The 24,127-nt window shown below is 44.6% G+C and overlaps 3 protein-coding genes across 5 annotated transcripts; 1 reads left to right on the top strand and 2 right to left on the bottom strand.

Moving 5' to 3' along the window:
* Positions 1–1,591: 1,591 nt before the first annotated feature.
* On the bottom strand, positions 1,592–8,912 carry fem1c (fem-1 homolog c). The gene is made up of 6 exons (XM_035638706.2): positions 7,362–8,912; positions 5,483–5,652; positions 5,193–5,381; positions 4,464–4,975; positions 3,760–3,936; positions 1,592–3,625 (listed from the first exon to the last, which is right to left on the bottom strand). The coding sequence occupies exons 1-6, from the start codon at positions 7,903–7,905 to the stop codon at positions 3,361–3,363; spliced, it is 1,857 nt and encodes a 618-aa protein (XP_035494599.1). The 5' UTR covers positions 7,906–8,912; the 3' UTR covers positions 1,592–3,360.
* A 146-nt stretch (positions 8,913–9,058) lies between these two features.
* Positions 9,059–13,626, bottom strand: LOC118313349 (transmembrane emp24 domain-containing protein 7). 3 transcript variants are annotated; one of them, XM_035638707.2, is made up of 4 exons: positions 13,467–13,626; positions 12,948–13,156; positions 11,950–12,195; positions 9,059–11,035 (listed from the first exon to the last, which is right to left on the bottom strand). In XM_035638707.2, exons 2-4 carry the CDS (start codon positions 13,104–13,106, stop codon positions 10,799–10,801), a joined length of 642 nt encoding a protein of 213 aa, XP_035494600.1. In that variant the 5' UTR covers positions 13,107–13,156; positions 13,467–13,626; the 3' UTR covers positions 9,059–10,798. The 3 variants fall into 3 exon arrangements, with proteins under 3 accessions (XP_035494600.1, XP_035494602.1, XP_035494601.1); XM_035638709.2 differs by having other exon boundaries at positions 12,948–13,114; positions 13,467–13,602; XM_035638708.2 differs by lacking the exon at positions 13,467–13,626 and adding an exon at positions 13,427–13,466.
* Positions 13,627–14,823: 1,197 nt separating this feature from the next.
* LOC118313346 (RNA-binding protein MEX3B-like) lies at positions 14,824–23,277 on the top strand. The gene is made up of 5 exons (XM_035638705.2): positions 14,824–15,625; positions 16,731–16,969; positions 17,149–17,194; positions 18,364–19,130; positions 19,413–23,277. Exons 1-5 carry the CDS (start codon positions 14,995–14,997, stop codon positions 19,824–19,826), a joined length of 2,097 nt encoding a protein of 698 aa, XP_035494598.2. The 5' UTR covers positions 14,824–14,994; the 3' UTR covers positions 19,827–23,277.
* Positions 23,278–24,127: the final 850 nt, after the last annotated feature.

Genomic DNA, 24,127 nt, shown 5'->3' on the forward strand with positions numbered 1-24,127 from the left:
GAGGGATGTTGAACATTCCTGCCAGGGCGGAGCAGACGTAGGCTGACGGAGCGTACAGCCGGAGATAACAGGCCTCGAACGTTACAGAGACGTGGTGGAAGTGAGGCCGATTTTTCCAACTGATATCGAATACGAGTCCTCACACTTGGTAAAAATAAATAGCCACGGTTCCTTTCACCTCATAATATCTGTGCTATTTATAGCAGGTAATCCTGGGTGTGGTTTTGATAAAGCAAAACAGCAACAGTTCAATGACACTCCTCAGAGTGACCCTGCCTGCGAACCACATGAACACGTTACACCACCCAGTTTACACTTTCATCTCTCTCATGCTCTCTTGCCAACTCGTTTTCTTGCGTCGGACAAGCTCCGCTGTAGGTTTCCTATCCAAAGTGAGCTGGAGCCCTGTTTGTGTTGTGTACCAGTGTACGGTAACAGGTTCAAATGGCTGCATGTTGTGCACACTCGTCAGGAAGAGTGCTGGAACACAGAGGTAACAAACGCCTTGTTTATGGAATACAAAATGAAACATGCAGTGTCATTGTTATGACACGCGTAGATGGTGAAAATGATCTACCCAAACCTGCTCCGTCCCGCCTCAACGGCCCAATGCAGACTATAGTGACTCATTCAGAATTCCCAATGCGACTTTGCACTGGCAGTGACTCACCAGAGAACGTTTAGGACCGGTGCGACGTTCTGGGACCGACTTCTGCCGCTGAACGTGTGGCAAGATCCTCACGGAGAAAAGGGAAGGCAGAAATTGCAATTTTTGGCCAAAGTCTGTGACACAAGGCTGCAACTCACACTTGGACTACACAGACCGGTCCATCAGTATTTGGACAGTGACACAATCTTTGTAAATGTTTCCCCCTTTTCTAACTGCCGAAATGGATTCAAAATGTAGCAGTCAAGATGTGATTGACACTTTTTAACACACAGTTTCAGGTATAATTAATTTGAGGCGTTTGACAAAAGTATGTAATAAAACTTTTAGGAATTACAGCCTTTTTTATACATAGTCCCTCCATATTCAGATGCCAAGATCTTCTTCAGACCAAGAAATGAACTGGATCTCATCCCATTTTTCATCTAAGTATTAAAATACATACATTTATAATTATGTTAGTTTGACGAACTACTTTTAAGCCTCTAAAAATGGAGAGATCGCATAAGCATGGCTGTAATTCGTAAATGGTTTATATTATATTAACAGCCATATTTCTGTTAAACATGTTGAGTTAAAGCTTAAAGTCCACCCCTCAATCACATCTTGGTGGTTTCATTTCAAATCCATTGTGGCTGTGTAGAGGCAACATTACAGAAATCGCGTCCCTGTCCAAATATTGAACAAATATAATGGCCATACTGTAGTTGGCTACAGTATGGCCATTTTTTTTTTTTTTTTTTTTTTTTAAATGTCAGTCACGTGGGGTACATGTGAAAGGATACATGTTGTGTCAGTGTTTAATCCTAATTCGAAATTAAACTGAAGTGTAGACAAAAGGACATTCAATGAAAATAAAAAGTAAAATAACCCAAACAGATAAGACAGAATAAGGTGGGAAAAAAAAGACATTTGAACAAGGAGACAAGTGCAACATGGGTTTATTGTCAAACTGGTTATTAAGACATGAACTTGATTAATGCCATATCAAATCTTTAACTCCGCTGTAGTAAAGTGCAGATTCAAATCAAGTTGCCCTGGGAGTCCTCATACCTTTTTGTCTGTTTTTTTAAAAACTTTTTCAGGTTTAACAGACTGCAATATGAAATCCTACGTGTTATGAAAAGCCCTTTTTTCTCTCAACCCACACATCTAAAGCTAATGTGCAAACATGAGAATTCACAAAGATTTAACTATTTTGTACGTCGACACGTCCTCCCGCTCGTTCGTGTCTTGGGTTCTCATACAATTGGACGACAGTTGTACAAAAGCAGAACTACCGGATGCTGTAGTCGAGTTTGAAGTCCAGGAGTTCTCATGAAAAGGTTTTCTGAAATTAATGGTTGGTCAGTATTCTGCTGCTGCTGCACATGCACAGTGGGCGAGTGTTGGTAACGTAACCCTAGATTTGTCTTTTTTTTGATCAAGATCATTGAAAGAACGATGGCATTTAAAAGGTCGGCCTTGTGTGAACGTTTAAGAGGTCACTTCTGTGTACAAGCCTGCACACTCCAGCGGGTTCTAGTTTGGCCGCTGCGATGGCTAGTGTCAGTCGTGCATTATGGAATCTCCATGAGTGCCACTTCACCAGAACTCTTGTCCTCAACAGTTTTTGTAAGCTCAAAAAAAAAAAAAACCACAACATACAAGGAAACACACTGTGTGGCACTTGCAATCACTTGTTCACACACGCACAATCACTCAAATTCATTCGCTCTGAAAACAATCAGCTCAATGGTTTCGTATCCACGTCTTCGTTGAGCGAAGTAGGAGGATACTGAAGGAAACGGCAGCAATGAGGTTAACACAAAAAAACTCATGAGATATTGCACAGACAAGTGCCGGCACAGAATACAACAGTCTCTCTTTCCAACAGCCTAGCCTGTGCATAGGAAGAATAAAGCACTTGTGGTGTTCACACACATTAACCCTTCTTGTAAAGCTTTGTTATACACTGAAGAAGTGTGAACAACAAATGAGTCTAGAATCCACACCACTTGGCAGATGTCCAGATTTGCATGACACTAATTAAATGTATTGTAAAAGTACAAAAAAAAAAAACTAACGATGACTGACTAAGGGTCCATGACTGTTGGCAACAGTGATAGGACAATCAAAAAAAAAAAACAACCTGAAGTCCCAGCATATGTAGAAACACCTCAATCCTTGCTTTGAGAAGAGGCTTGGTTGGAGCCAGCATGGAGAAAAATCTCTCAAGTTTCATTCAATAAATAGCATTGTGGAATATGCAAAAAAAAAAAAGATTGAATTTTTTGTAAAGCAAAAAATACATAAACCCTTTGCTCAGTTCATCCAGATATACAACTGCGTTTGTCCGTGTTGCAATCCACTGTTGACACATCCTCACAGATCAGGCTGTGGCCATGCACAGCTGTTGTTCCATGTAACGACAAACGGAGGATGAAAAACATCACTCGTTCCACCGTTCACCTCAATCATTTTTCAGATGATCCTGGTTGATGGAGGAGAAGATTTTTGTGCACACGGACAGCCAAGCTCCATCTCGCCAAAGAGTCTGAATTTGCAAACCTTAACCTACAAAATTGTGTCTTTCCGCTCCTCAAACATCGAGTGGATCAGGTGTTGAATCATCATGCTGCTGCTTGTCCATTCCACTAGATGTAACAACACCACCTCCCTCTTTTCATCCACCCAACACTCCTTCACGACCATTATCTGTGGAGCAAGACAAAGGCTTCTAGTTTCTCGGGGATGTTTCCCCGGTAGACGAGGCCGTGCTTGATGATAGCCCTGGCGGCTAGGCACTGCAGCGTGGTGTGGTTTATGGGCTGGATGACATTCCTGGCCAGCTCCTTTTCGTCCAGGAGGTCACAGGCCATTTGTTGGAAGGCGTTGGTGCTGTCAAAGTGAGTCCCGCAGGAAATCAGCAGGTTCATGATGTCAGGGTGACCGTTTGATGCAGCTATGTGGAGGGGACTGGAGGGGACAAAGATAATAGATGCTTAAGCTACTTGACATCCATGTCCTCATAGTGAAAGGAACAGAGTAGGTCAAACATGAGCTGGACAAAAGAAAGAAGAAGAAAAAAAAAATTAAAAAAATCAACAAACCTGTTGTCGTCTTCATCTCGACTGTTAACGTCCGCCCCGCACTCAAGAAGGATGGAGGCGACTGTGAAGGAGGGGAACTTGCAGACGGGGTAGCGGCCAACACAGGTGGTGTTGCGGTCGACTGCCAGGTGGAGTGGACTGTAACCGTTCTTACCGCACGGATGGAGCTTTAGGAATCTGAAGATATGGAGAGATGTCAAGATTTCAAGAAATAAGAACATGGTGACAATGAACTACAAACATATCGTGGCAACAGCACTGCGCATGTACAAGATAATTTCCCAAATGGACAATGAGGACTTCACGTTTGATAGAACTATGACACATTACATTCATTTTGCTGAAGCTTTTGTCCAAAGCAACTTGACCTGAATCAAACCCTGACCTTCTATACCAAAGTCAGCGGTGTAACCCACTGACACAAATTATGAGACGGTCATAATAACAAACAAAATTCATTGACAAATTCCCATAAGAGGTGGAATGTTTCCTTCTGCTTAAAAAAGGGGCTGTAAAAAAGAGAAACTGACTGGCACAGGATCACATTACCAAAGCAAATACTAGGCAGGGGGATGACAAAGATATTTTCAGGAATGACGTCAAAGATAATGCCACCCTCAAACTCCCAGATTTTGTATCGCACACATGCACTATTACATGTCGATGGCATTTAAAGATCGCTACAGTCATTATCAACGACGCACCTATAGATGGTTTCCTTCTTGAAGTGGTCCTGCTCTGCAGTACACGGCACCTTCTCTAAAAGACAAATGAGGTGCAGGATGATTGACAGGGCCTTGCTGAGCTGGCCAGGGTCGGGAGGCATGGGTCCATTTTGCCTGACCGCTCGCTCAATCTCCAACACGCTCTTGGTAAGGATCCCCATCAAGTCCTCAAATGACACCGACGTCCCCAGCAGCCCCTTGGCCCGGTCCTGTAGCATGAAGGAGAAGAGCTCAGCGAATGACAGCAGGCTGGAGGCTGTCATGGGGCTGAGGGGGTCCAGGTTGCTCTGCTGCATGTCCAGCGCATACTTCCACAGATTGATGCAGCGCTCAAAGTTCCCTGAGTCGGCATAGACGGCACCCCGGTAACGGATGTAGTAGGACGTGTCAGGATGCTGTGGGCCGAGAATTCTCTCACGGATAAGCAAAGCCTGCATGCGCATCTCATCCGGGTCAGATATCAGCCCGTCCAGCTCTTCTCCATTTGTGACCTAGGAAGAAGATTCAAAAAGGGTGAAGACCGTTTTATCCCCACAATCCTCTCCAATAGTGAACAGTGGGACTTCTGAGGTTTTTCATTCACAGTGTAATTTAGTCACCCCGTTAAATATGGCTATCTGACTATGTCAGCGATAAAAACAATTTTGAGAAAATTAAAATGAGCGCTGAACGACTTCAGGATGGTGCTAGATGAAAAGACAGACTTACCTCCCTGGCGTAGTCGTATGCCATGATCAGCTGCTTGGGTTCCGGTTTATGGACAATGTTGTTACTGTCCGTGCACCTGAGGTCCATGGCTCTCTTCCAGTATTTCAAAGCTCCCAGCAGATCTCTCTTCTTGTCCACAAATGTGGCTCCCAGGAGCTCCAGGGCATCAATGCGCTCCATGTGGCTCGTCTGCAGTGGAAAGTATAAAATGTCAAATCTTCAAGATTTTAGCCATGAGCTCACACACATCTATGCAGACAAATTTGTTTGTAAGCAATAGAAAGTCTGACCTGCTGGTGCGCTGTCAGGTAGTCTACGATGTTGGTGTGGCCTGTGACGCTGGCGGAGAGAAGGGGCGTCATGCCGTAGCCGTCCTGCTCCATGGAAGCTCCATACTGAAGCAACATCCGCATGATCTCCAGACTGCCCGACTCTGCACAGTCATGAAGCGCTGTGTTGCCTGTGAACAGACAACATACAAAAATAATAATAAGAGTTACAGACAGGGGGGGAAGTGTATCTTTAACATTATTTACTTCAAGCCAAAATGATCTGCAACCTGACAGCTACAGGTGTAGCCAGTTACCAAGCAGAAAGAAAAGGCTTTGAAGGCCTGCGGATAAATCGAATGGACGTTTGTATACTCACGCTGCCAGAGGAAGGGATTTTGAGTTAAAAACAAAAGTTTCTAAGTCGTTTCTAAATAAAGCTGTAGACGCTACACAAGTGCAACCATTCACTGCCCTTTTGCTTTGATGTTCAAAATGCAGATCAGCTGATACCAGGATTACAGTGGATGCGCCCACCGAGCCACTTGTGCAGATTGTGTTATCTATAGCTCAAGCATAACTTAGAAAAAAAACAACTAAGCTTTTCAGTGAGAGATGTCAGCTCGACTACTACATACAATGATTTATAAATTGGAAAAAAAACCAACAACAAATGCACACACAGTCTGTGACTTGTTTCTGCATCCAGACGAAGCACTTTGAGTACAGGTTTCGATCACAAGTAGCTTAAGGACATATCCCATGAAACTAAAATGCATGCGGCATATCATTTGTTGAATTAATGCAAAGCCTAGAGGTGAAATATTTGTAAGACCAAGCTCGTGTTTCCTTCCCGTGCCCTACAAACTTTTCTTTGAAGTAAGTCATCCAGGCCTGGTAGTCGGGGGCATTGATCAAGAAAAAAAGAAAAGAAGTTTTTTCCTGTAGTCAAACATGTATCAAATATTATTAATACCCTTTGATTTCTGTCAGTACCAACACTGATCACATCCTTTTTTCTTCAAAGCCAAACATTGACAAATAAGACTTTGGGGGCAGCAGGGCTGTTCCTATAGGTCACTTAATGCCTCAGGCACACTATAGACAGACAAGGCAGGATGGTTAAACCTTACAGAAACTGTTTTTAACACTGCTGTCATGGCTAAATGCTAAAGTCCATGATTCAATATTTTTCAGATATTACATTTGCTCCAAATGAATATACCATTTCATCACCATGTTGCCATTCATCTTCCGTGATGCCTCTTTTTTGGCCAGCTGCAACTTGACAACTTTGCTGGGGGGGGGGGGGGGGGATGTTCAACGTGACCAGTTTTACGTGGTGCAGTAAATGTGTTAAGCTTTGTTTGTATGGATGATTACGCTACTTACAAAACTAAAAAGAAGCTAATCCGGGAACTTAAAACAACATTTCCAAAGCAAGGGATTAGTGTCAACACTCACTATTGGCAAACTGAATTTAGACCAACCTAACCTCAAGTCCACAAGACGCGTCCAAACTGACGTAGTAGGCTTCACAGCGTTCTATTGTGAAACCAGATGTTCATATTATTCTGTTGAGTCACATCAAGTGGAAAGACACCATGCCAATGATTGAATTATTATCTCACACTGCAGCGCCCCGGGTATTTGACTGTTTACAATACATGTGTATTCTTTGTTTTTCCTTAAAAACAACAACAACAACAACCTTGCTGGGAGATCTACAATATACCTTTATGACACGATGTGTCTCACAACAACAACACGTGCACTAATCTACAGAGTGAGTCAGTTGCTCTCCTCTCATGGTCAGAGATCATGAGAGGAGAGCAACTGGGTGTCATTGTTGTTGGATGCTCTGTGTGTGTGTGTGTGTGTGTGTGTGTGTGCGCCTCACCTTTTACACTTTTCCTGTTGACATCCGCCCCCTTCTCCAGCAGGTACTGGGCGATCTCCTTGTGGCCCTTGTAGCAGGAGATCATGAGACACGTGTGTCCGTGTCTGTTGGCCACCTCCAGGTCCGCCTTGTGCTCCACCAGGTACTTCACAATGTCCAGGTGTCCGTCGAAGCAGGCCGCCCTCAGGGGCGTCGAGTTGGTCAGCGTCGTGCTGTTGACGGACGCCCCGTGGCCCAGCAGCGACTGGACCACCTTCAGGTGGCCGGCGGCCGAGGCGGCCCAGAGGGGCGGCGCTCCCTCGATGGTCTCGCCGTCGAAGTTCACGGAGCCGCCGAGCTCCACGGGGGCGCAGCAGCACTCCAGCAGGTACTCGACCAGGTCCAGGTGGCCGTAGCGGGACGCCATCAGGAGCGGCGTGGCCCCGTTCGTCTTCTCGCCCATCAACTTGGTCACCTCGTGTCCATCTTTGTTCTCCAGCAGCTTCTGGAGCAGCCGCAGCTTCCCGTCCCTGGCTGCGTTGAACACGGCCGTCTTTAAATCCATGTCCGCGGGCGGGTTCGCTTCTCTCGGGAGCAACGGGAAGAGGGCGACGGTGTCGGCGACACGATCCGCGGACGATCGCCCGGGGTGTCACGTCGCCGTGGACAGGTGGCGCCCGGGACCCTTTGTTTACAAGGGGCGACTCTCGAGCTAGTGGTCGGGTCCGGGTTAAACGACAGCGGTAACTCGCAGCATGTCACACCTCAGCTCCAATGATACAGAAGTCGGCTGCGTGGGTGATTCACTCAGTAACTCGGGCGTCTGAGTCGAGCCTTGGTCCAGCGACACGTTTGTCGCCGAGCTGGCTGTTCAACTTCCTCGATCGACTCGGCTAGCCGACTAGCTTCGCCTAGCTTGAACCGCTTCACACTTCTTTATCGCCCGCGTGAGAAACGCTCATCGACCGACGCGTCGCCCCCTCCCCCGTCACACCTGCTGCCCGCGCCTGTCATTGTTCCGCGACATACTCCCGACACCTTATTTGTGTTCACTTTCCGAGGGCCGAGAGGAGGAAATCCACCCCCGCCCGTTGCGCCGTGCTGCTGCTGCTGCTGCTGCTAGCTTAGCCTGGGCGAGCGACGCTCGGTTCGTTTGGTTGAGGGGAGACCCCCGTCCACACCCAGGGCGTCCTCCCTTCACGCACACGTCAACAAACAACCGGCACCCGTTAGCCCCCGAACACGGCTGGTGACACTTCTCCACGAGTCCCGGCAGCGAGCGGGCACGACGACAGTCTGGGCGAAGAGGAAGGTAAATAGGGGAAGGCTCTCCACCCACGGCTCCACCGACCGATCACGACTCCGTTTCTGTCAAATCACAGACGCAACGCAGTCTTTTTTCTCGAGCACGGCGAATGATTGACGCGTCGACGACCAATCACAGGGCGGGATGGGCTGCCAACGTGGCCAATCAAAACACGACAGAAGCACAAAACAGATCCCGTTCAAGCCCTCGGGACTGTTTTTTCTTTATGGGAAATTATGAAAGAGGAGGAAAAGAAACTCCCAGTGAAAGAAGGCTTGACGTGTTTCCTGAGTATCTCTGGTTGGTACGTATTTTGAAATAATGTGTGGCTGACAAAGGTGACTATGATGGCCTTGATTATATCACTCCCTACAGGTTAAAAGCGTGAAAAGCATGAGGTATCCATCAGCCCTCACTGAAATAATTGTTTATTGAAGATGGTGAAATAAATGCATACCCAGACATTTTAAACATCGACCCCAACACCTTTCCCAGAACAGCCTCAGAATTTGTGTCCAAACAAAGACCCAAAGTGCACAAACCAAAACAGACAAGACTCATTGCCATGGGGGGATTTCAGATATGATAATAGTAATAATTGATGTTTCACTCAATTACCAGTCTCTGGAAGCACGTCTCTGAACTAGAAAGTCAAATAAGCATTTCATTTTTCATCCTTCAGTGGATCTAGTGTAATGTAATTATGATATTTCTCATTACAGCAGTAATATTGTGATCAGATCTCTTTCATGTTCTACGATGTGTTGTGTACTGTGAAAATACTTTTGGTGAATTAAGAATGGCTATATTAAAAGCAGTCTATAAGGGTTAAATTATTGATTTGTGAGAGTGTCAACACCAGTTTGCAACTACTATATGAAGTGCTTCTTTGCATGCTCAAAATGTTTAATGAAAATATCAAGAAACGTGCATGTTCATAAGTATTGATATTTGAATCAGTTGATGAAAAAAAGGTACATACATTACATTTACTCTGTCCAAATCTTTCTTCTGGTTTCTTTTGGAAATTAACTGAGTAGTCAGTGAGATGGTATCGTTTCAAATTACAACTACAACTCAAAGTTTCTAGAATTATCTTATATTTAAAGCAATATTTTGCAAAACAACATGAATTTTACAACAGTGCTGTATAAAACCAAGAGGACAGTATCAGCCCCACAACATGAATAAATTGTTGCACCACAAACAGAAAGGGCAGCACTACATGTAACAATTGAAAGGAAAACCATTTAAAGACAAAGTTGTTGCACTTAAAATTGTTGGCTTTGCCTATCAACACACAAAATGTGTCATTTTTCAAACAATAATGTTAATACAGGTTTTTCCCCCACACAGATGTGATACCTTTTTCAGATGATATCCTAAGTGTGGTTAAACTGAAGCAACCTTGATGTGCAAAATTGTTTAGGGTCTGCAGTCACTAAAGAGACGTCATCAAAAGCCCAACCCAAACTGTTGTTCAATTGCTTCGAGCTAATATTAAATTTAAGAAGGACTTACCCTCTGTACACCAGTTCCTTCAAATAACTTATGCCAAAGCTGATAAAAGCAAACACGGTGTATAGGATTTCTCACTACATAAAGTGAGGTTTAATAACAATGACAAAATTTAACAATTTTTTTTTCCATAACCAAATGCGATCTTTGTCTTGCTAATGTGGATTAAAGACCCAATGTTTTGCAGATAAGTGAAGTAATCCACATCACCCGTACATTAGGAGTACATTTAGTCACAACCTCCACTCTCTTTGTTATTTCAGTGCAAAGTTTGGTCTGAAAAATCTAACAGATCGTGGGGAGCGGCTATGAGATAACGGAAAGAAAAGGACACAAATAAAGTAAAAACACATATAGAACTCATTCCAAATATTCAAAGTATGAAAGAAACACAATCAATCCTTTCTTCTTTCTTCTTTAGCCTCTCAAAAACATTTCAAACAACCTTTTCGTTCACCACTCATTTGCATGAAGTTTCTAAGAACAGCGGTGCTGAATGTGGATGACATGTCAGATTGTATGACCTGGCAGTTTGATATGATCCAGTTTCAGATCAGCACTGCTATTCTAACCAACTTTATGCACACAAGCCCAGGTAAAGAAAGATCTATAGAATCCGAGAGCTCAGAGACTGTTATGATCCGACACGTGTTGTAGTGGTCTTCCTGTCAGAGAAGAAGCTTCTCAGCAGGACCACCTGGCTGATGCTGACCACCAAAAGGATGATGGCTTCTCCGATGGACCAGAATGCAACACGGGTGTTGAGGTCCTCAGCCCGACTGCGTCCTTGAGCCTCCCGGAGGCGGAAATGTGTCTGGTAGTCGATGACTGACTTCAGGGCCTCGTGGATGGACACACAGGCTGATTCCATCTAGAAATGGTCAAAAAAGCAGAAGCCAAGAATAATGCAAGATATTTAGTATGTGGCCAGAAATTAATGACTGACCAACTAACAACAAGACACATTTAAGGATTACGTTGATTCATATACTAGAGGGCACTTGGAAAGCAAAGGAACTCCAATGTTAAAACATCCTCCAATGAAGAGGCATACATTTAAGATTGAATCAAACGTCGAATTAGTTTATTGATCAAAAACATTAAGTTTAATGGTGGAAGTAGTTCAATGACAACCATATTTGAGAAAGGTTTCAATTGCCAACTGAAAAGAAACTGGTGAAAACCTAATGGGCATAACAAAACACTATAGATTGTGTTAATAGTGGAGCCTGACCAATATATCGGTTGGCTGATAATATGAGTTTTCCACATACGCATTGGTATCGCCATTTATGTTTGCAAACTATTTAAAAGAATACACAGAGCAGAAAAAATGTGCTTTTACTGTATGTTTACATTTTATGTTAAAAAAATCATGTTTAATTTTTCATAATTCAAGCTCTATATATTTGGTTGTATTTGTGTTCTTTTATAGTTATATTGAAAGATGTGGACCCGACATGACACTGTCCATGCTAAAAAGTTTACTAACTAATGCCAAGAACATCCAGTCAGTTGTTTGAGTCATTACAACCGGTTAAACCTCTTTTAAGTTAATGTTGGGTGGAGGAGCTATGCTAGGAATTATCAGATGAGACAAAACAACATGGACCAACGAAAAAGGTGCAGGTACAATGAAACCAACAGAGACCAAGAGTTGTGGAATTGTATAATCTCATGTTGCACCACATGCCGTCTGAAAAATGAGCCTGTAGTTTATCTGTAAGGTAAAATAAAACAAATTTGGGCTCATGTAATTTTTACATGACAGATAAAGTAACTCACCTGGGTAAGTGCAGTGACTCTGTTCTCATTGGGGAAGAGTGGAGGATCATCGCCGACCTGGAAGTCGAAATAAACTGTCTTGTGTGTGAAGGTGGAGAACTCATTGCTGAAGCAGAACTTGTAGGTGCCATTCTTGGATGCTGTGAAGGTAAAGCTGTCGTATTGCTTCTTCATCTCCTTATACAGTGTATTGCCCTCTGGGTCCTCCAAACGACAGTCCACATCATAATGACCACCAGTCACCACCTGGGAAGGAATATCGACAGATGAAACCATTTCCTCAGTAACATAATTATATTTTTTTGCAATGCAATACTTTTCCTCATATGATTTCAAATCGAGTTCATTTGTTCTTTTGTTGACTTTCCCAAGTTCAGTTAATATGACATCTAAAGGGCCAGTAAGCGACTTTGGAGAAAGGTGTCAAAGGTGTTACAAACTGTACTCGCAGTGTTGTGTAGTGCGGACCACGCCATTTTTTTTTCTCAGCCAAGGCTGAGCCGAAAAGCTGGATTTTTTCCAGAGCACATACAAAAGCAACAACTTTTGGACATTGAGGAAATATTTTTTATTTTACAAATGGTGTATTGCTTAAGATTCGCTTACTTTCCCTTTAAGGATATGTGGATTTCCAGTGCTTGAATATCAATTTGATTCATCAAAGTAATGAAAAAATGAATAATCCAAGTCTGTAGATATGTCCCTGTATCCCATGACATATCCTGAAATATAAAAATTAAAGGATTAGGTTTAAATTTCATCGCCAATATCTCTTGAACAAAATCTCCAAATTTGTCTGCAGTCTCAACATGTGTGGATCAATTCATCTTATGTTCCACACTGAAAAGATTTCCAGATATATTTCAATCGCGTTTGTCACCTTTGACTCTTATACAGTGGGTATTCACGTGGACAGTCTGGACTCAATTCAACTCTTTAAAAAAGGACCGGCTTCACATTGAGGACGATCATTAAGGCTGGAAAGCAGAGCCACGCACCTGGAACTCGAGCGTGCACTTGGTGCCGACGATGATGTCCTCGTAGAAACACTGCTTGGCGTTGTCCGGCAGCTCAAACGTGAGCTCGGAGCCCAGCACCCAGCCCCACAGCAGCTGGGCCCACAGCACCTGCAGCAGCACCCGGAAGGATCGATACATCCTGAAGACTGAGAGCCAGCAGCTTCAAAGTAAAATCAACCAAGGCGGACCTGCCGAAATAAACGTCAACGAACATAGAACGGAAATCAACACCGACGGCGGTTTAAAGACACAAATGGTGACAAAGTGAGCCCCGGACATAGACATCAACGACAAGTTGCTAGCTTGAAGCTAACTAGCTAGCTAGCTCGCTGCGATTTATATTCTAGAGACAAAAAGTCACTTTTGATTTATAACACGTTCATATAGCTGGTGTATTAATATATTAGGGGCTCATTCCTGGTCATACAAGTGAAAGTAAATTCAAATATTAACGTTACTTAATTCATTGTTTCGTCTCAGTCAGCATTAGCCACTCACCTCAAAACGCTCACCCGGATGTAGCTAATCCTACGTAAGCAATCACAAAAGGCATTGGCTTGTCATCGGTCAAGGCCCGCCCCCTGTGCTCTTTCTCATTGGTAAAAACAGACGAGGAGGGGCGCTAGTGAGATCACGTGGGTCATGTCGGCAGAGTTGGGAGCCTATGGGTGGGATGGTGCCTTTTTTTTTACACCAACACATCACACGCTCCAACGTGGCTGATACTTTCGGTGAAACACTACACCTGAAAATTATAGTTTGCACGACAGGTTACACGACACAATACGCTTACATATACAGCTGACATATTAAGAACGATATGAATAAACAAAAACGATTGATCAAAGTCGAGACTGTCCAGAAGCATAATCTCCATCATTCATCATATTTACTCCAGTGTACCACAATATGTTTGGGGGATTTTCTTTTTAAAACTTTGCTTGTAACGTCTGTATGAAGGGATCTACTCCAAAGGCGTTGCTCCATTGGCTGCCAATTTTTATTATGAGACCTATGAGATGTTTGTGGCTATGGGAAAAAAGAAAAATACACGTCTTTATGCATGTCCTATGTTCTATTTATCTTTATGTAGGATACTGAGGATAATGGCCAGAGTGACATAGCACAAGAATTAGGGACCTGTAAATATGCAGCATCAGCAGTCAAAGTCAGAATAATCTGAAATCTCAGGATATTTCAGGGGTGGAGAACCAACATACTGAGAAAGGATTGCTTTATTTCATAGAATAAAGTCAGTTATTTTCTTTCTTGATCTTAACTTTTTTTTGTTTTTTGCGATAATGCATTAGTGGACAAAACCATATATGAGACGTAAATGAAATTGCACATTCAAAATAATGACTTATAATGCTAATGAAATAAAATGTCAATATTGAAGATTACAAAAAAAAATTGATAGCAGGGGGCTTCTGTAATTCGTCCCACTAATTATCTCATCCCCGAGTACAGGAGCAAAATGCACACAACTAACCTTTAAGTTTGCACCTGAGATGTCAGAGGGAGCATCCTTGGGACACTAACTATGGCCTGATCATACACCCATATGCCCTCAATCGAAGCGCACTTCTTCCCCCCCTCTTGATCTCTCCCCCCCCTGTGTAGTGTAAATGCCACTAGAACTCTATTCTGAGGCCTCAATGAACTCACAGCCCCAGGGCATCGAGATGTGTAACCCATGGCATCACAGCACATTCAGATGTATTAATATATCATAATGAATCATTCTTAGGATGCTCCATCCCTTGCATGATGCGCACTGAGTGTGTCGTCCTGACTGTTGTGAATACACGACTGACCCCAAAACCAAATCTCGCGTGGACAGGAGACGCGAGATCTCCGTGCTGGGAGGGCTGCACGGGGAGCGAGAGGGACAAAACAAAAGCTGCACATTTCAACCAACAGGCGCTGGTCGCTCTTTTTTTTCTTTTTATGTCAATCAGAACGATTTCGACTCCACGTTCATATTAATATCTGCTCCACGGCAATATTATACAAATCCCGCATCATGCCCAGTAGCACTTCTTTGCTGGAGGCCGACGAGGGAGAGTCCGAGGTCCCACCGCCGCTAGTACACGCTTTCGCCGGTATGGGCCTTGACGAGCACCACGGTACCCAGAGCCAGAGCGCCGACCAAGGGGATGAAAGCCTCTCCTTCCTCCACCACCAGCTCCCCGCGGCTCCTCACTTCAGCCTCCTCGGTACGGTGTTAGACTTGAAGCCCCTGCCTCTGCACCGGCCGCCCTCGGGGGATGAGGTGAAGACCACGGCGGCGCCCGGGGACGAAGAGTCGGAGCTCGTCGACTCCTCGGGATGCACCGGCGGCTCGCTGCTGGCGCAGGCCCACCGCCACCAGCAGCACCACCTCCCGTCGGGCCCGGCCGGCTCCGCGATGCCGGCCGGGATGGAGCACGTCCAGACGGTCCTGTTGTACAACGGAGGCGACCAGGACGACGCCACCGTCGGCGGCAGCGCCCTGCTCCCGCCCGGCGGCATGGCGGTGCTGCCGCCGGGCGTGTTCGGCGAGTCCGGATACGAAACCGAAGCGTCGCTGTTGGCCCGGCGAAAGAGCGTCAACACGACCGAGTGCGTGGCGGTGCCGAGCTCCGAGCACGTCGCGGAGATCGTGGGCAGACAGGGTGAGTCGTCGTGGTGGTGTTGGTTGGACTCGTTAGCTCAAGTTGCTAACGGGAGTTTGGACGAAACTTCGAGGGAAGAAAACTCGGACAACAATAAAGTCAAACAAAACGATACACACGACAGTAAAACGTAGAAGTACTTTGAAGACAAATTTAAAAAAATCAAAGTTACGAAAGACACGTTGCTGGAGTGCAGCTCGTTGTGAGGGAACTAACGCTTGCTACCTGGTAACCTGTCACATGCGTGTAGCACGGCAGCGAGTTTATAATCATCGCGTGACCCATTGTGTGATATGAAACATCGAGCACGTGTCTGCGTGTGCGTGGACTCTCGTCGTCAAACGATCCGCAATCGAAGCAAATCCGCACTTAGCATCTCCCGCTACAGCGGTGGCCGCTAGCTTCGGAGCCAGCTAGCTTAGCTTAGCATCCTGCTATCTGGGTCAACCAGCACCCAACTCGCCCGAGAAGTTTACATCACACGGTTCATATCATCCCGCAGAGCCGCGCGTCGCGGCTGTTTGTGTCCGCGCATCCCCCGACACGCGAGCTCGTCCTCGGCCGAACCGTGTCGCGCTACAGCGGGCTGGGCTTTTGTTTTTTTCTTGTCTCGGGGGCGAGGACGCGGAGGAGCGGTGCGGTGCGGTGCGGTGGTCACCGTTGCTCTGCCACATCGGCTGTGGGTCATAGTCGACAGGCCCCGGGGACGTGTCCCCCAGACAGCCCTCGTCTCGATCTGGTCGTGTGCGAGGACTTTACACCGACCGATAGTGCGGTGTCTGGGGGGCGGGAGGGGTCGTTTGTGTTGCGTTGCGAAGCGGCTGCGGGCGGGGGGGGGGGGGGCGCAGGGCGCACGCGCTGCTGTGTTGACAACAACAGGAAGTGGGTAATGATGATGGACGCTCCAGCACAGCTGAGAGGAATATTCAATGTATTAGCCCAAGCAACCTTCCAATGGTGGTAGGGGAGTGGACACTTACACGTGCCGTTATTATTGATCACCTCAACTTGGCTGTGGTGACAATCAGATTTCAGTGTGGTTGTGTGTGTGTACCATCATGTGGTACGTTGTGAAAACGAGCCCGTATCTCCGCCTGTTTCTTAGGCTGCAAGATAAAGGCCCTCCGCGCCAAGACCAACACCTACATCAAGACGCCGGTGCGCGGCGAGCAGCCGGTCTTCGTCGTGACGGGCCGCAAGGAAGACGTGGCCATGGCGAAGAGGGAGATCCTGTCTGCGGCCGAGCACTTCTCCCTCATCCGAGCGTCCCGCAACAAGACGGGCCCCCTCTCCGCCGCGACGGGCTCGGGCGCGCCCGCGCTCCCCGGACAGACGAGCATTCAGGTCCGCCGGCACGTGACCGCGAGTCACAGGCTCCCCACGCATGTTTATGAAGTGAATCACATTGGAGGTTTTCGGTTAAACACCCTAAGCACATCTGTTTTGTCAAGGGATCTTTTTGTCGTTCTTGTGCTCCATCCTTCAAAGTGTACATAAACCCTCTTGTTATTTCCACCCCACAGGTGCGGGTACCCTATCGTGTTGTTGGGCTGGTTGTGGGTCCCAAAGGTGGGTCTTTTACTCCGTCCTGTGTTCAGATCAATGTTGTTCGCTCCAGTCACTGGACTTCTTCTTTTTGTAGAGCGGCGTCGTAAGATTTCTCCTTTTACAGTTTGTTTTAATAGTGATTTTTGTTTGCGTGCAAGGAAAGAACGACAAGCTTGTGCAATGCTGGCGAACACAAGTGCAGACAAGTGTGCACCGACAGAGCCAAATTGTAATTTAAGACACTATGTGTTTCATAAAAGCAGAACCGGTCTAACTTTTTCATCAGACTCATTACAGTGCTGGATCAATATGCAGATTAAAAATTGTCCCCCCAGGAGTAATTTATATTCTGAAAGTATTTCTCTACTTTGTTACTGAATAATAAATTAGATGTTGTACTGTAATATGCCATACACCAGAGCTCCTCATTTCTTTCTGAGCATTCAAAGGATAACGCGAACAGTGCTCCGCTCTCCCCGGGAAGGTTACATTTAGTTCTCAGACTCTTTAACCCATTGCCCTGTTGACGTTCCCACCTCGGTGTCAGAAAGCCTTGGGGTTGATTTGCAAATTGCACTGAAGCGGTTCTCAACCATGTGGCATCTGGCTGGAGGGGGGTGAGGTAACAATTGAAAATGTTGACATTTAAAAATGGTGAGGAAAAACTTAGCCACACACAGAAGCAATAGGCAGTCTGGAATTTAAACATTCATCCATTCCTTTAATATATTGTGTTGACCTTTGAATAGATTCCAACTGTAGACTGAAACTGTACATGATGAGGTTAGGTGGTATGTATGAGTCACCAGGACAGCCTGCAGTTTAGTGCTGTAATTGTAGGGCTGTCAGATTTTATTGTTGGAAAGAAACAACTGTTTTTGTCCACTTGTAGTTTGACAACTACAAGTTTGTAAAGATGTAGTTGACAAAATAGCCCAAACTGTAGTTTTTCTCTCGCTAATATATTCAGCATCATCAATCTGACGCATGGCTTTTTCTTCTCTTCTTCCATTTGCCATTTGTTTATGCAGATTTTTCAGTAATGGTCACGCATATCATGTGTCAAACTATTTTTCGTGGTGCACTCTTGACATTGCTGTAGCCATGTGACCAGAGCAGTTATTTGAATTCTGTGTTCAATTGATTTGTTGTTAAAAGTACAAGGATCTTGGTCTGGTCATATCTTTCAGGGGCAACCATCAAGCGCATTCAGCAGCAGACACACACCTACATTGTGACGCCCAGTCGGGACAAAGAGCCTGTATTCGAGGTCACAGGGATGCCGGAGAACGTTGACCGGGCGAGGGAGGAGATCGAGGCGCACATTGCCCTCCGCACTGGGACCGGTGGGGGAATTGAGGTCCCGGGTGTAGACAACAACGACTTTCAATTCAACGGGACAGACGTCAGCTTTGAGAATTCTGCAGCATCAGCCGGGTTGGGAAAGGCCGGGTGGCTTCATGCAGGTGCATCGCCATCGAGTGGTGGTGGTGGTGGTGGTGGTGGCTTGTTGCCAATGAGCATCAATGGTACTCAGCAAATCAATAGCAATATTAACAGTGGTGTCAGGATGTCTTCCAACTACCGCAATGACAGCTCCAGTTCACTTGGCAGCGGCTCCAGCTCAGCCGATTCTTTCTACGGCAGTGGGAATGGTAACCGAAATGCAGATTTGAGCCCCACCTGTGCGTTTAATGCCAATGCCAATGCTAACAACAACAACAACAACAGCAGCAGCAGCAGCAGTGCTGGCAGTACAGCTCCGTGGTTTGGTGATAGCCTTCTTCCTGTGGGGTCCGAGGAGCTGGTCAGCCTGGGAGGTGGAGGCTCCTCGTCAGGATTTGACCCGTTAACCATCTCCACTGCCCAAGCCTCTCACCCTGCTGCACAGCCCAAGTTCTGGAGTTCCTTCGTGGACCACCAACCCCTCCAGGCATTCGACGTTCTTCAGTCTCAGGTAGGAGCAAACAGCTCATGGCCTCCTACTCACACATTAAAGAACCATCTCACAGTTCAAAGCAATTTAGGTTTGAGCCTTTGCCCTTCATCCTTTATTATAGACGATAAGTATCACACACAAGCAAACTGTTCTTTACTTTAGTATTATGTAATTTGAGAATTAACAAATTTACACGACTGACATGTTTTTCTTTGTCACAATTATTACTGATACTGATGAGTCTTTAACAGGAAGTTATGGTCGTAGGCATCTAATGACTGTTGTCATCAATTTCTCCAGACCAGTCAGCCTGGGACACCCCGGCTCTCTCCAACCTTCTCTGGGACAGAAGCCTTGGAACACCCTCAGGCCCAGCGTGTTCACCGGGGGTCTTTTGGTTCGGCCGGGACCCTTGATGCCCACAGGTTCCCCTCTTACAGCTCGGCCTTCTCCTCCTCCAGTGAGAGCACCGCCTCCTCTTCCTCCCCTCCTGACTCGTCCCTCTTTTATCGACCAGGGCTCGGATCAGCAGCGGGGCGAGGACAGGAGATATGTATTCACTGTATGGACAACCAGGTGATCGCTGCCTTGGTTCCCTGTGGCCATAACCTGTTCTGTCTCGATTGTGCCACCCAGATATGCCAGGGTCCAGAAGCCGTGTGCCCCGTGTGCCTGTCTCCAGTCACACAGGCCATTCAGCTCCGCAACATGTGATTCATAATCCAATTCACCTGTATGGCTGACGAGGGATCAGCCTCCCCAACACTACCAACTCACTTGTGTGGGGAAATTACAAAACTGACCCCGAATCAGTTTCTAGGTGTGTCCTCACCCCCAATATTGTCAAAGCTGGTGTTGACAAAGGTGAGGAAGAATAGATGAATAAGGAATGATGCGTATTCAGGGCATGGGTTAGGCTTTTGAGCCCGTTCATGTGCCTGCTATTGTGAAGTCTTCTTCCTTGATTGATAAATCAATGCGTGGGTCAGAAGCCCTCTATGTAGCAACGGGTGGGGTGAGATATACATAGATATATAATTTTTTTTCCCATTCTCATTTTTGATTTACATTATCTTCCCCTGAAAAATCTATTCATCCGTTTTTGCCTAACTATATTTTATATATATTTTTAAAAATGTTAATATTTTTTAAAAACCCTTTTAGATCTCTATATTGAACTCCATAATGTTGACGTTTTGGGTCAAAGTATTTTTTTGGGGTCTACATCTCAAAAGTTTTTCTTTTTTGTTTTTAACTTTTGCTGCTACTGTTGTTTTAATGTGCTGAAATATGGCCCAGCCCCTGTTCCTCTTAATCAATTTTGCTCATGGCAAGAAACGGAGGGAAATAAAAGAGGTGAGCATGTTTACATAAAGTGAGTCCCACATATGAATATTCACAATTTAATAGTATTCTCCTTGTTACCGCAGCATTTGAATGCCTACAACAGTAAACTGGATATGTACATATGCCACATTATTCCGGCAAATGCCTCTGTCCCAGATCATTTGCATGATTATTATCAGGCTGGTCCAGTGTATTTGTTCTACTTTAAATAGGACATCTTGTTTACATGCCCAAGATCCTAAATCAGAACATTTGATCATCCCAGATAATCGCAGCATATTGATACGCATGCGAACGCACCCACACAGGGTTTTTAAACCAGGTGGGTTCAAAGTTGTCCTGCCCCAGTTGCAACCTCTCGTTGCCACTGGATTCTTTATTTCCCAGATTGGAACCAACAAGTGGGTAACTCCTTTTTTGTAAAGTACGAGGATGTTGCACCACTTCAGTATCGCCACGTTGCTTTCCATTTCTACTATTTACTGTTTATGGTAAACTTGTGCCTAATTCTGTTCTAAGTAAACAAAAAGAAACGACTGGTCTGGTGAACACACAGTGTCACTCTGTCGTAAAACAAACTTGTGGCCTTTTTTTTGAAAGCCTGTAATTAACTAAAGACGCTATCTCCAAATCCGATTCCGATCTTGGCTTGAAAGAACACAAGCGGATAGACTGAAGTCTTAAAGTATTTGTCTAAGTTCAATCTCTTAAATGCATCTTCCTGGAACAAAGATTATCACAGGGTTTTTTTTTTCTGTTGCTTCCTGTTTCGGTGAGCCTTCCACAAGTATTGGCCATATACTGCTTTCTTTTTTTACACCCAAACACTCCAATGTTCATATTTCTTCCCTCTCATTGTTTTTCTTCTTTTTCCTTTTTGTTTGTATCTCAATTTCATCCTGGTTTGCGAAACCGTGTGCTGGTTATCGGACAGAAAGAAGGATATGCACAGCTTGTACCTTTGGTGACATTCCTCCTCCCCTATGTCGCAGTTACTTCTTTAGGTGATGCGGAAAGTTAATACTTGAGCCTCACCTGGGAGCCAAGAGAGATGATATTCTCCGAAACTCTGCTCTGAAGACAGATGTCATCTGTAACAAGGCCCCGTACTGCACAGACAGGCTGCTGACGTGAAGCCATCTCAATGGTATCCTTCTCTTTCACCTGAATGTTCTCTCATTCGGATTGCTCCATCCGGTGGCCGTTGGCCATTTTGTGTCTTTGTTGGTAGTAGTCAGCAAAAATAATTCCACATGGGATGCAACATTGAGATGGTAGACCCTTATCACTCTACTCCGTTTTTTATTTTGTTATGTTTTCATCTGCCAGGCCTATGCAAAAACCGTCTCAGTATCCTAACAATGGGAGGAAGCAGTAGATGCATTAAAACTCCTCGGATTTTGTTTTTCAGAGCTCAAACAATCTTGGACTTCAACTTTTAGACAGACAAGTCCCTTATGTTTTTTCTATGACATTTTAATCGGGGCTCACCCATCATCACCCGCTTTGACGCAGTGTTGAAATGTTTCAATGGTACACACTATGCTCCATGTTTCATCAGCTCCTTTGCTGTTGTCTTGGGCCCAAGGAAGCACAGCCTTCCCCCACACCTTATTACACTATTGACTTGTTGTTCTTCTCCCATTAAACGTGTGAAGAAAAGGTACTATTTGGTGGAAATCATCTCAAACTTTAGCTTTAAACACCAGTGTTTCTCTAGATTTTTTTTGTTGAATTGAGTTGATGGACATTTCAAAAGGCGAAGCGGCTGGAATGGTTTAATCTTGGACTCTGCTGACACTACATAAGATCAATATTTTTGCTTTTCCGCGTGGACTTCGGACTGCAGTCCTCCTCTAGCATTCCAGCTGTAAACGGTATTTGGTCATTTAAATGCTTAGCTGTTTCATAAATATCTTCTCTCACATCTATGATTGAGGCCTCTTGGGGATATTGTCCCACACCGTGCAAAACCCCCACCTGCTCCTGCTCCCTCTGGTCTTCTATCCGTCCTGTTTTTTTTTTGGACGTCTCTCAGAAGGGTCCCTCTTTCTTTGCTCTCTCTGAGGGAATGCAATATTCTGTCGGCCCACAGTTTGACACGATTTTATTGACATTTTAGTGTATGTATTATATAATATTACTGTTAATGACTGATTAGTATACAGAACTTATTTTATTTTGTTACATTTCATATATATATACATAAATATATCTATATTCAAATGTTTACAATAAGATTTTTTATTATTTTCTTTCTTTTTTTACTTTTCTCTGAGTGATCAAATGAGTTGGAAACTCAAGTGTTGCAGGAGAGTGTTAATGCTATCTGCTTGTAGTCTAGTTATTAGTTCACAGTATTGATGATAAGTGTTGATAGCCGCAGTTTAACCTAGTGGAAAATGGAATGTGCATCACAAGCATGTCTTCATAATGTACCGCCAATGTAAAACGTCACACTGCAACTGTAAAAAGGCCAAGGACTCAGGCTGACTGTCATGTCTGTACACCATCGAATGATGAACGGTATACTGTAAAATGTAGTTTATCTATATAGAAATACATAATGTTAAGCTGTACCAACAGTTCAAAGTATTTGCTAATTTTACTACACTTTTGTTTTGTATATGTGGGGGGAGTCTTATGGCATATAAATTCTTCAAATTGAGTCAGGAGTTTAAAAGCAGACTATATTTTATAACGGCCTTTTAAGTTATTGCGGCCAAAGCACTGATATATATTTGCTGTAAAGAGAATTTAAGAGTTTTATTTTTCTGATATTAAAGTTACTTATTAAAGACAGTTTCATTTAAAGCCACCTCTGACTGCTGTGATTCATTGTGTTCTATTGACTTCATATTCCATATTCTGTTGTGACTGCCACCATTGCAGAATGGGCCCATATTTTTTGTTGTCATTTTTCATACCACAAGAAAAAACCATTAGCCTGATGATGAAGGTTTAGCAACAAGACAACAAAATAAATATAATCATTGCTGGAGTGTTTTTCAGTAACATGATAACAGTGACGCATAACAACACAGGATATTGATGGGAGAGAGAATATTAAAACTTCTCACAACCGGGGAGATCAGCTCCCAGTAAATGATTCCAGTGAGCCAGCAGCAGAGTCTGGGTTTCTGCAAAAAAAATCACCAGGTTGATTTTATAACCACTTAAATACCACATAGGATCAAACAAAAATTTTCTTTCAGTCAAACCACTGCCAATTATCTAGGTATATTGTATCACTTTAATAATCAATTCCATAGCTCTATAAAACAATCATTTCTATAATTAATTAGCATGACCTCAAAGCAGAAAAGGAGCAGAAATTAGATGGAGGGTGGATTAACCAAACAGAAAAGTACTAATTGTGGGAGGCTGTGGCTCACGAGGTAGAGAGGGTCGTCTAAATTATTAACCAGAGGGAAGATGTTTCGATCCCCAGCTCCAACAGTCCGTGTGCGGATGTGTCTCTGGCCAAGACACTAGACCCAGATCTACCCCCGACGGCTGCGTTGTGTAAGCGATGCGTGCTCGTAAAGGCGCTGTGTATAGAAGCACTGCATCAATGAGTGTGTGTGCGCGAGATTGTGACTGTAAAGCGCTTTGGGTTTTCCACAAGACTAGAAAAGGGTTACTTATAGATGAAGAAATGAACAACA

This window comes from Scophthalmus maximus, chromosome 19, assembly GCF_022379125.1.
Source record: "Scophthalmus maximus strain ysfricsl-2021 chromosome 19, ASM2237912v1, whole genome shotgun sequence".
In the NCBI taxonomy this organism is placed as follows: Eukaryota; Metazoa; Chordata; class Actinopteri; order Pleuronectiformes; family Scophthalmidae; genus Scophthalmus; species Scophthalmus maximus.